Consider the following 13,991-nt stretch of genomic DNA (forward strand, 5'->3'; position numbering starts at 1 on the left):
ATAAATGCTAAGTTTTCTGAATGCTAAAGTTCCAAAATTAAAAAACTCTAGAAATACTCTGACTTCTGTAACTATTCTAAAATACGATATGTCTTCTCTCTATTATTAGTTTCTTTACATAAAGATTTTGAGATTTTTAAGTTTTTTCTTTCTAACCACAGTGTTAAAGATATTCTTGATGACCATTACTCTTCTTCATTTCCATTTCCTCCTTTATTGTTTTTTATCTACAATAACAATCTTCCTGACTTACCTAAAGTGACTTTTATCTTTCTTGTCTCAAGTAGCCCAATTTTCCCTACTCAACTTTATACTTTTGTCTTGACAAAAAGTCTTCACCTTTTGATTGCTTAGAACAAGCAGGGTAATATCTATTCTCTCTTCTGTAACATCTTAGGGCTTCCAGTGGCTTGTGGATTTAAGGTTATAAATTGGACTTATAAATAAAGGTTATATATTTACTACAAACTATTGCAGTATTGTTGATTTTCCTTTGTTGACAAATAACAACTGTCTCACTCTCAGAAAAGGTCCAAAAGCACATTGTAAATGTAGTTGGACCTGCTTTATCTGCCATGCTTCAATCATTCTCCCATCGTCATAAACTTGCATATCTTTCTTTTTTTGACAAATACTACCATGGTCACTGTTCAAAGGAGCTATCATCTCTAGTTAGATCAATTTAAAAAACTCATTCTTGTTTGGTTTCCATTTAGCAAAATCTGCTTCCTTTTACTGTATTTGTCCCTTCATGCTATAAAATTTTTTGTTTATCTAGCTTTTTTCCTTTTTAACAACAAAACCCCAAAACTCTCACCCATCTTCATGTTTCCTGACTAATACAACCTACAATTTTTAAAGTCTATATTTAACTGTTTCCTTGCTCTTAAACCCTATCCTTTGCTTTCTAATAACTCATAACTTAATGCAACCTTATTGAATATGAAATAGTTTATATATATATATATATATATATATATATATATATATATATATATATATATATATATATATATATATATATATATATACATAAATATATATATATATATATATATTTATATATATATATATATATATATATATATATATATATATATATATATATATATATATATATATATATATATATATGTATATATATATATATATATATATATATATATATATATATATACATGTAAATTATGTTAGTGTATTTTACAAATAGAGTGCTCAATGTTCTTAAAGAACAGAGCAATAATAAATTAGTAAAAAACACTTATCTAACTTTTTTCTTCAACTTGAAGTTTCACTATTGCTGGATCATCAGGAAGAGTTACTTAATCTCAAAAAAAATTCAATTTATAGAAAAAATTATTTTACAAGAAGTTATAAATTATTATTAAAAAAATTTTAAAAAATTTTTTTGGTTAACGGGAAGTTACAGAAAATAATTATTAAATAAATTTCTTTGGAATGGGGATAATTTAATTTGGTTATTTGTTTTTATATTTTTTAAGAGGTATTTATTTTTGTGCCTACTTTTCGAAATTAATTCAGATTTTTTATTTAATAAATTTTTGTGATTTAAATGAATAATTATTTCAAATTTTTCTTGCAATTATAGCATACATTTTTTGGAAATGTTATTATAGGCAGGGGCAGACTTTAGTAAAGACCATTGTAAATTAAAATTTTTATTTTTTGTTTTAAATCCCAAATATATTTTGACAGCATAGTCTCTTTTAAATATTTTTTGTGCTTAAACGATTGTTTGTGGTTGACCTAATGTTTTTTCCATTTCCCCTCGGTTAAGCCTATATATTGTTTATCAAGGTTATTTTGTATGGAAGCACTTGTAAATTACATTTTTCGAAAGGCATTTTCCATAAGGAGGGCAATCTATTTTTTGTTCACAATTTCAATAATCAGGGTTTTTTTCTTTTATATGTTCATTTTTATTAATTAACGCGTAGTTGTGGTCTTTTATAATTCTTTCTAAATTTTTTGTACAACTATAACTTACTTTAATGGTATTTCTGTTAAAAATCTTATGTAATTTATTAGAGGGAGGAAAATGTTTGTCTACTAATTTTAGAAAAATTTTACCTATATTTGTTGAAACATTTTTGCTGTACCAAATTATGTTTCTATTTCAATTACGCTTTTTTGCATTTTTCCAATCAAGTTTTAGCTCGAAATTTTGAAAGCCACTCTTTTAAGGGCATCTTCATAAACGCGTTTAGAGGAGTTAAAAATATTTTTATTAGAAGGGTTTTGGTTTAGCCTATTGTTAATTGAAATTGGATTTTGTTTTAGAATTTGAGGGGGATGGTTCGAATTCACAATAATATACAATAATTCGTCATTAGGCTTTTTGTTGGGCTTATAGGAACTTTCTGAGAGGTTAAATGTGACATCAAGAAAATTCACTATTTTAAAATTTATGTTTATTTATATTTGGAAGCCAATGTTTTTAAAAACTTTAATAATATCTTTTCTAATTTTATCGAGTTGTGGCCCTGATTTTTTATGCATTATTATTAAACCTTCGTCGCGATAAAGACTTAATTGATTAATTTTGATTATTTTGGCTGGGGTATTTAAAATATATAAATTTTTGAAAGTTCTAACAGAAAATAAAAATAAACAAAAAAAAAAAAAACACAAAAAACATGGTTTTGTCCCACTGTGCAATGGCGTGAAAATATTCCTCTAGCTTCCTTTAAACCTTAGATCTCCTTTAAAATCCAAAATAGCTGTTGTGAAACTTTGTAATCTAAATTACCTGCCTATTTTACTCAACTTCAAATGGTACTAACATATTTAAATTACTGGAGCTATCAAAAGGTTTAATGAATTGTATTCTTTTAAAATACAAAATATTTGCGACTTTAATAAGAAAACCCTATTTTAATTTTGACTTTTAATAGTGAAAAACCACTTTGTTTCCATATTATTAAATTGATATGTTAACCTCGTATGGTAAGTTTTAATAAATAACACCATTTAAAAATTTAGAAACTTTGTTTAAGTTTTTAGACTTATAATATCATACTTAGGGGCATCTATATAGTGAATACACACTAAATCCTTTATTTTTGGACCACCTACGCTTTTAATAACTCACCTTGTATGCAGCACAATGCTTTTGATCTCAGCCACTGCGTGAGAACGTACAAAATCAAGATTCGAAATTGAGTAAAATTGCCAAGCATTAAGAACTTAATCTTAAATTCCAATTTTGTTATTCACCCTTTGAAAAAGTCATACACTGAAACCTTACTCCTTGAAAGTCCGTAATGAATGAATTAAAAAATACATCAACAGTTCAATAAATATATGGATGGTGTTCTATTGATGTCATGATGTAAACATTGTTACTCCGACGCCATCTTGTATATCAAACAAATGCAGACTAGTTTAATGCAAGGCTAATTACCATTTTAAGTTAATGTTGTTCCTATTGAAAAAACAGTTAAAAACTTTTTATTATTTAAACTATTTATTATTTAAAAAAAGTTTATGTAGAATTTAATTCAATTTCTCGTGATATAATTAATTTTTTTTTACTCAAACTCAAACTATAAATATTAAATAACTTATTTTCTAAACACTCTCAAACAAGGTAATTAACCTTAGCAACTAAGTAAATTGTAAATAATTTGAACAATATTATAATACAAACAAGCAAAACTAAAAGCTTAGAAGAGTGTGTGATTTTAGAGGCAATCAGCATTTGTACCTTAAGGTTGTTGAAGATCCAAATGACTTCGATTTTACTATAAACTAAAATACTATAAACTTCAAGTTGTCAAAAAATTTATGCATACCTTCAGCTAAAATTCCAGAATTTTTTTCATAAAACATAGACTTTTTATTTACAATTTAACTCCAAGCATGATCGATGGTTATACTTTAAAAGCTGTGTGTTTGAAAGTAGCTGCTCTTTACATTCGACCCTGCCACCAAATAAACACTTCTAAAAGCATTTGAAACTGTTCCAATATTATTTATGAATTGTGCTGCTTAAAGAAATGAAAAAAATTGGAGAAAAGGCCATTCATCATCGAATAGAGTTGTAAAACCTCATAACAGTGATAAAATAGTATTCAGGTATTGTCAGAAAACTGTAAATTGTGTAAAATTGTGGAATGCAGATAAAAATATTGATATTACTTCATGGACTTGTTAGCAAAGTTTACATTCACCACTGTTTACATTACATTTACATTTTACTACATGGATTAATATAAAACACCTAAGTTAGAGCTTGTGCAGTTTCGTCTTGTTTCATTGAATTTATTGATGTATCTTTAACTATTTTTGATGTCTGTAAACAAAAACACCTCAAGCAAAGTTTTTACTCAAAGTTTAAAATGAGGAAAAATACTTAAAGCAGAAAGGTGTAGTTGAATATAGGTTCTATTTGAAAAGGATTTTGAGTTTTTGTAACTTATTTGTTGTTTTTACTTTCATTTTCGCGTTTTCTCAAAATAATATTTTTCAAAATGTACATGTACTTGAAAATATGCTCAAATTTACACAAAATGCCAAATCAATATTAATTTTTAAAATTATATATAATCATCTTTTTTAGGATTGTGTCCAGTTTTTTTTTTTCATTATCAATTTAAAAAATCTGTTTCAAAAACTCAACGAAACTAGTTTTTGTTTCTTTCTATAGGAACCATTACAATAAAATAAGTCTATAAGATATCAAGGTTAGAGAGGATAAACCCCAAAAACTTAAAATTAGCAGTAAATGTCCATGAAATCCACCACAAAAAAAGATCTTCAGCATGTCGTCGATTTTTTATTTCCAAATCTGTAAAAAAAAATTTTTTTTATTTCAACGATTGGTGTTTAGCTGTATATATTGCTGTAAAAATAGAGGAACATGCTCAAACATTACAGGCTGCTACTGTAATTCAGTATGTTAAAAATTTACAGTTTGTTAGTGGGGTAGACCTGTATAAATTAAAATTTAACAAATTGGACACTAATCATAAAACTTCCTTTTGTGGAGTACTTCCTTAAAGTATGCACATATACTTAGCAGATTTTGTATGCCTACAAATAATTTATTTATGGATGAGCCTAAATATATGTAAAAATATGAAGAAAATTAATAAGGAATATCTATATCATAGAGAAATTTTTTTGTTTCTTATTATGTTCTTTATAAACTGAACTAAAAAAAAATAGTATAAAAAACTTGCTGTCTAAAAGTACTTAAAAGTCCTGCTACATATTACATTTACAATTTTATATAAAGTACAATCTCTCTAACTCGAATCTCCTTAATTCAAAAACACTTATTTCAACGAAATGTAAAGTCACTGTGAAATGGCCTTAAGAAAACTTTTTTGTTCAACTTTCTAGGATTTGAATCTCTATAATTCGAAAACCTCTACACTTCGAATGGGTTTTTCAGAACTGTCAGTAAGATTCTCTCTGTAAATCGAACTTTTTAAATTTTTGTAACATAAAAAGCTCGTTAACCATCAAACTCTTTTTTCAAATTTCGAATGTTTTGATATTTTGTTAAACAATTAGCGTGAATTATTTCCTTCTGTTTAAAAAATATCATGGCATCAAAAAGACTGCATAAAGAAAACAATTTAAATCTGAAATACGAAGCTTTACTGGAATTGGAGAAAGGAAAAACAAATACAGAAGTTTCGAAAATCTTTGATATTCCACCAAACATTCTTTCAACTTGGAAAAAGAATAAAGATAAAATCTTTGACGCTTTTTGTCAAGAAAATTTGGCTTAACGGGCGAAAGTTGATATGTATTATCAAGATACGTATTATGAAGGTATTATCAATGTTTTATCAAGATACGTTTTTTCAACGGGTAAAAGTTGATACGTATTAACAAAGCTGTACTTAAATGGTTCAAACAAATAAGAGCTGGTAATGTCCCAATCAGTGATTTGCTGGTAAAAGAAAAAGCTTTATATTTTGCAAAAGAGTTAAGCTTCGAACATTTTCAAGCTTTGGATGGGTGGCTAGACAAATTTAAGAAAAAGTAAATTAGTTTCTTATTTTATTCTCTCCAATTTTTATGATAAATGACTTTACAATATATGATTATTCTACAGCTTTTTCTTTATTTGCTTTTAAAAAATAAAGTAAATATTTAAAAAAATCTCTTTATTTAAACTTTTATTTTCACCTCTAAAGATTGAATTAGTTAGTTGTACTTCATATAGTACACAATTCTGAAAAAATTAAAATGTATATTATTTTAAATGTGTTATTCCAGCATTTTCAGAGTTTTATTTTAAGCAATAGTAAATTACTTATATTGTAAGATAGATAATTAAATTCTATATAAATTTATTCAAAAATAATCTTTAAAAATCTATCTACTTCAAGTTAATGTTGTTTAAATAATTGTAATTATTTCAAAAATACGTTAATTATTACAAGAAAAAAATAAAATATATTTTGCTAATAAACGCTCGCTATGTTTACTTTATTTGCCATACAGTATGGCGTCCGCAAATTTTAATGTCACCTGATTGAATAACATCTAAGTCACGGAGTGAAATTTTCACTATGAATAGATAAATATTTCACCAGGAATAGTACACCCTGTGCCTAAAGTAGGTTGTGACTTTAATAAATAAAAACTCCAGAAAAATTTTTAGTTTTTAAACTTAATTTATCTTAAAAGTTTACTAAAATTTTAAAACAATTTCGACATTAAGAAAGATTATAATTCTAAAAATATCAAATTTAAAAAGTCAAAAAATTAAACAGTATTTTGTTTTATTATCTCAATTTACATTTACATAGAAACCTATGATCGCAGGTTTCTGTGTAATCAATATTTAAATATTTTCTTCCAGCTCATAAGCAAGATCTTTGGATTTATCCTAATGAGCTTTAGCAAAATTAGAAAATCTTTTAAATTTTTAAATTCTGAATTGAAGTTTTTTAAATTGAAACATTTTTTTTCTTTGATTGTAACTTGTTTTTTATAAGCCACATTCAGCAGCAGTATATTGTTTTAAAACAACGAGAATTAATAGTCTTTATCTGCTCATTCTGTATACAAATATCAGCTTGAAACTATCTGCATCTTTTGGTAATCCAATAATTAAAAATATATTTAAAAAGTTAATAATACAGAAAGAAAATATTAAACATTTTATATTAATTTAAAACACATCTAATGCCAATTTTTTTGCTTAAGTAGTCCCTCCTCCAACTTTTGCTGAGGAGCCTCAAGACACATGGTTCTTCAACTCATCATCATCTAATCTTATTTGTGTTGCAAACCAACATCCAGATAGAGTCTCTTATCAATGGATGTATGAAACAGAAATAGTGCCAATGTTTACAAATTTAACTCATATACAAGTAGAGAAGTATGGTGCATATACTTGTCTTCTTTCAAACTCTTTTGGAACAGTAAGAAGTCGCACAGCGCTAGTTAAAAAACCTGGTAAATTTGATATTCTTATGTTCTATTTAAACATAATTTCTTATTTATTTTATTTTTGAAATAATAATCAAAATAAATATGTTTTTCACTTTATTTTGAGCATTTTAAAACAATTTAGTTCGCATAGCAGCTAAACTGTAAACCCAATCGAATTCTGTGTTGGATGGGTTTGTAGTTGAGTTAACAATATTTTGAAATGACTTGTGCAACTGTTTTCAATATGCAGTAAAGCAAACCATATTTTTAATAATTTAAGAAATGAATTAAAGTAGGAATTGAGTCAATCCTAATTCTGTAATATTCAGTTATAAGTATTTATATTGAAATTAAATTAGGGCGAATATGGATTGGGTTGTATATCAACAAAAGAAAAATATACAGCTCTATATGATCAGAATATGGATTAAAACTGTGTTGGATATAGATACTGTTAATAAAAATTTATTTTTTTAAATATTATGTTCTATTTAAACATGATTTTTGATTTATTTTATATTTAAAAAAATTATCAAAATAAATATGCTTTCCACCTTGTTTTAGCATTTTAAAACTAATTAGTTTGCAAAGCAGCAATAAAGTTGTTGTTGGTTAGTGTACTAAATATTTTCATATAGAGTATTAGATATAAAATGAGATTGATAAAATATCAGTTCACTTAATTAGTATACTTTATTTAGTACTTAAACTTACAATTTTAAAAACTAATTATTGATACAAGATCACTTGTAATGCAACAATAGGTGAAAGAAATAAGTTTGCTTGTAAAATAACAATTCAATGATAACGGTACTTTAATGTTGAACCAATAAATTCCCTACAATTTAGTGCTTAGAATGTTGAAATATTTATATTTCAATGAACTTATATAATGCTATTGAACTGTAAATTTAAAAAAATTAGTCCAATTAAAATATTTTTCTGAGGAGGAAATCTGAATGGCATCTGCTGATAACACAAAGTGTGATTCTTACAAATGGGAACTTTATTTTCTTCTTTTTTTTTGGAACTTTATTTTTTACTTTATTCAATCCAAATTAATTTCAATTTAAAAACTTATAACCAAATGATACAGAAATATTTGCAGTCAGACCAACACAGAATTTAATTGACCGGGTTACAAATGTAATACAGTTAGGTAAACTAACACAACATTCAGGGAGTTAGGAACAAAGCTAGATTTAGCAATACAGTGCAACAAAATAAATAAAAAATTTCTGCAACTTAATAAACAGAGTGTCTTTTATAATATGCAATATTCTGATTACAGGAATCTCTTTAGCATGTCTAGAAGTAAAGTTAATCTAGTCTGAAAATTTTGTCCTGCTATGTAAAATTTTAATAAAAATACTTTACTAGCTGAATTATCTAGTCACTGTCTTGATGTTTTCTTGCAGAAGTGGGAAAGAAGGGTGACCAGTTCTGCTGTCTTTTTGCAGAAACCAATTAAAATCACCCATCACAGCTGGACTAAATTTCCCTCTGTATCGCTGTTCCATCACTGAAATGCTGATAATGTTCTCCGTGCTCATCACTTATATTAGCTCAATTTTCAGGAAAGATGTCAGTATGAGAATGCAGTAAATGCAATTACTCCAATGGGCTCATAGTCCGTTATATGTTTAATGACCAGATCTCTGTAGTCGTCTGACTTTCTGTTACCAAGAAACCCATTGCGGGCAGCCTTAAATGAATTCCAAGCTGTCTTTCGCTAATCAGTCAGCTTTGATGCGTGGAATCATTCATTATAACATGTCTAATTGGAATCATTCATTATAACATGTCTAATTTTAGATCCTATAAAGACTCCTTCTATGATCTTGAAATTACTTATCCTTTGAAGTTTCTCTTTGAGATACTGAAAGCCATCCAAGTTGCTTTAAAGAGCTTTCACAAAGTTCTTTATGAATTACAACTTGATGTGTAGAAGTGGATAATAAATTTTGACTTCCCGTGCTAGTGGACTGTGCTTTACATTATGTTTTCCTGGGATATATTTAAATTTCACTGGCCAATGCATCTGTGATTAAAGCTACTTGAAAGCACAGCTATCCTACAAGCACAGGAAGCAGCAGTACTTTGTGTACCCACTTTGCATGTAAATTGCTAGTCCGATAACTTTAAAGTCAGCACAAATATTCCAGCAAGTTTTCCTTTTTCATTAACACAAAACTTTTTTATGCTTTTATCTGACTTTTTCATATCTGCAGCAAAGAATATTGGCACTGAAGACTTTGAGTTGCTATGTTTTTAAAGCCGGCAAGGTGTCTTTGTGAGACACAGGTCTAATTGCTGAATGTATGTTTGAATATTCAATCTTCTACTTGTTCTTACCAGAAAATCTCGCTGTGAATAATCCACAAGCATAACAAAAACAGTCAAGATGGTTTTCTGCTTCTCTCATTCATTTTTTCAAAGGAATTATAAACTTTATAACTTTAGTTATACATTTTATAATTAAAACATTTTTATAATTAAAAAACTACAAATTATAAACATTTCATCTTTAGTACACGTGTAATAATATTATAGTCAGAGTCAGTTTTTAATTAACTTATGAAGTCCCAGCTTCACTGACAAAACACTTAATGAAAGCTTATTAAATACCATCTGCCTTCCTATGTGGCCTACTGCTGCTGATATCAGCTACTATAAATAGGCCTACATCTTTAGCCATTAATGCAAGTAGATTCTGATGTTATTATCAACCAAAATGCGCTGTGAGAACAAATTCAGAGTCATCTAAGGTGGGAAACTGCAACCACAGCTTAGTAAGTGAGTGGGACCCTGGGCCCTGCTGAAAATGATTATTTTTTCAATTCCAGCCCCGGCCATGGCAAAATTATAAGATTTAGTAGGGGTTGATTGCTTGGGTTGAAAATAAAAGTTATAGTTTTTTATATATCATAATTTTATACTTTCGTTTTCAATTTACTAAACTCTGGCATATATTTGTGCCATTATTTAATAAATAGGCACAGATAGAGTGAAAGGATGCAACTTTTTGAATAAGAAGCCAAGCAAGAATGAGTTTTGGTTTATTGTCATAAAAACGATTGCTCGTTTGAGCATTGACTAAGATTAGAGAAACAGCATGAAAGGGAAAATTTAAGCCTGCTGCTGCTGATGATGATGATGATGATGATATTGATTATAATGATGATGTTGATGATAGTGATAATGATGATGATGATGATGATGATGATGATGATGATGATGATGATGATGATGATGATGATGATGATGATGATGATGATGATGATGATGATGATGATGATGATGATGATGATGATGATGATGATGATGATGATGATGATGATGATATTGATGATAATGATGATGTTGATAATAGTGATAATGATGTTGATAATGATGATGATGATGATGATGATGATGATGATGATGATGATGATGATGATGATGATAATGATGTTGATAATGATGATAATGAAGATGATAATGATGATGAAGATAATGATGATGATAATGATGATAGTAATGATGTTGATGATGATGCTTATAATAATGATGATGATGATGGTGATAATGACGATGATGATGATGATGATGATTATGATGATTATGATGATGATGATGATGATGATGATGATGATGATGATGATGATGATGATGATGATGATGATGATAATGATGATGATAATGATGTTGATGGTAATGATGATTATAATGATCATGTTGATCGTAATAAAGTTTATATATGCATATATAAAAATTTGAATTTTGAAACAAAATTTACCTTATGATGTATAAATGTTTATATTGTCCTGGCCACAAACCCGGCCCCAGCTACATTTTATCAAGCTTGGTTCCGGCTCTTGTTGAATATCAACCCCAGTCGTTTACTACCGCAGCTATAAAAGTAGCTGAATGATAAATAACAACACGATGATTTGTTGCATGTCAAAAGTGTAATGCATTGTAAAAGTTGTAATGTAATGTAACTCAAAATCCTGACGTGCTAGAATTATTCTAACTACATATTTGAAATCAGGAGCATTAGTATATATATAAAATGACCTAACATCTTAAAGCACAAGCAGAACCTCTTAATGCTTTTTTATTGATTTTGCATGCAAATTAAGCATAGTTAGAGCTGTACTAGATTTCAGGTCTGTCTACAATCTGGCCAGTTTTACAATTCAAGCTCGGGCAAAAAGTTAACAAATCCAGCAAATTTTTAGTCAGATTATTGAATCTTGGTCAGATATTTATTACTTTTTTTTTGCCCGTGTTTACATGTATACTCAATATTTTATTTATACAAATCAATGCTCTTTGTAATTCCACATTCTATGAACTCTATGTTTGTAATGGTATCTGTATTTACATTTCTTTACAATTTAATTAGCTAACCCTAATTTCAAACAACAACTCAACAAAAAATTTGAAAGAGAAGACTCGATATTCTGAAGTGAAGACACACAATTGAGTCTGATGTGAAGACACAAATGTGGTTAAATATACATTCAATAAAGTTACAGTGCAGAGGCTATCAATGCAAGATGGAAGTCCATCTGAGCATGCTGAGCAGCAAGTTAACAAAATTGAAGAAATTCTAGCAAAACAAGCCCAGCTGGATAATTCTTCTACATCATTATCATTACTCTGACATTGTATTGATGAAATTTTTCATTCTACGTCTGCTGGTGGCACACCACATGAACAACAATTACCAACAGGCATTAACACTCAGCTAAGCCAGTATCTGACAGAACCAGAAATAAATAGACATGCTGATCCACTACCGTGGTGGAGTGACAACATGCAATGATTGCATGCTGTGGCAACAGTAGTTCGCATTAATTTGGGTGCCCCACTGACAAGTTCATCATCAGAATGTTTTTTCAGTGTTGCTGGGGAGATCCTCAATGATTATCCTAGTTCGCTCCTGCCACACAATGCAGCTCACCTAATATTTCTAAAGTACAATTCGGAACTGATCAGAGACATTTTAGAAAAATAACTGAAATTAAAGTTACTTTACTTCACTTTTAAATTGAAAGTTCCAATCATATATCAAAAATATTGATATGTTATGTAAAATTGATTCCTTCTATTTTAATAACAATAATCAAGTTTAACAGAAAGCATTTGTCACTTTGTATTGAAAACGGTCAACATTGTTGACCATATTTATATCAAGTAGGAATGTACTGGATTTTGGCTCCTGTAATTTTGTTTTAAAATCCGGCTCCGGCCAGATTTGTCAATAGAAATCCGGCAAAGCCAGCTCTAGCCGGATTTGGAAAAATTAAATCCGGTACAACATAAATATTTTGATTATATTACTTATATTCAACTTTTTACATTTTCTTCTACTTAGAGACATGACTACACAGTAATTGAAAAATTATTTTCTTTGATTTGAAAGAAAAATCTTTTCTGATTTTAATATTGCTATTCTTTCAGAACATATTTTCCTATGAATAATGTTTATATTTATTTAGCAGTTTAATAATGCCTGTAATCCTAGCATAAGCATGATGCTATATAAAGTACAACAATTAGATGTCACATTATCAGTGTTTAGCAAAACTGCCTGGTGTTCAGCTTTCAAATTTTCCTATTTAATTCAAAAGAATAGCAAAATATTTTATTTATGGATAAATTATGCCTTGTACATTATTTGATTGTTATAATTGACATTTATTTATTTGACTGTTTTGTTTTTTCAAGAACAGCTTTACTTTATTCTACTTGGCTGCATTAAATCTCTTAGATTTAAAACAGCACCAGTTAAAAAGGCTTCTGCTTATTATCTAGTAAAATATCACTTAATTTAGCAATAGGGGCAATGTTCTCAGCATATATATATAATAAGTTTGAGTTTTTGTTATAATTAAATCTGAAATCTCCTACTGTACTTATATATTTTGCTCATTTTAATTCTGATTCTAATCTAGACACTTTTCCAGAAAAAGTTTATTTGTAAAGGATATAGTAATGCGTGGAAACACAAGTTGGTCAGGTTTCTTGGTGTGTTGTTTCTGTTGTATGGTTGGGTACAATTAATATTATGATATTCATTGCTATGGTTTTAATATTTTTATGAAATAAAAGTTTTTTTGCTGTTTGATACGTCTTTTTTTACTTAATTTTATTTTGTTTGTAACTACCTTTTGATGCTAAAATTTTATTTTAAAAGAATCTTTCGCTGGATGGTTGTGACTGGCGTCTTCAGCTTAAAAGTAACTTTTAAGTACTTAAAAGTACTTAAAAGTCAGCTCAAGAGTACTGTTGAGCTGAAGATGCTAATCGCAACAATCCAGCGAAAATTTCTTTTAAAAAATAAATTTAGTATGAAGAGAAAAACATATTTATTGATGTTTTTAAAATAATAAGTTACATACTCTCATACATGATGTCTACATTCATAAAAAAGAAATATATATATATATATATATATTTATAAATATGTATGTATGTATATACACCCATATGTATATATATAAATATATATATGTGGGGCTTTTCTAGGAAAAAGATTTGGGCGGCAGTACCATTTCCCCTTGTCACGGAGAAATTTGGTA

At 28.0% G+C, this 13,991-nt stretch overlaps 1 protein-coding gene across 1 annotated transcript in view; it reads left to right on the top strand.

The window, feature by feature from the left end:
- The window catches only part of LOC136083694 (cell adhesion molecule DSCAM-like), a 172,643-nt gene that overhangs the window by 63,819 nt on the left and 94,833 nt on the right, over positions 1 to 13,991 (top strand). The window contains exon 7 of the mRNA XM_065803273.1: positions 7,195 to 7,443. Within this exon, the coding sequence (XP_065659345.1) occupies positions 7,195 to 7,443 (249 nt within the window). The remainder of the gene's footprint in view (positions 1 to 7,194; positions 7,444 to 13,991) is intronic.

The sequence above is a fragment of the Hydra vulgaris genome, chromosome 08 (genome assembly GCF_038396675.1).
Source record: "Hydra vulgaris chromosome 08, alternate assembly HydraT2T_AEP".
NCBI classification, from domain to species: Eukaryota; Metazoa; Cnidaria; class Hydrozoa; order Anthoathecata; family Hydridae; genus Hydra; species Hydra vulgaris.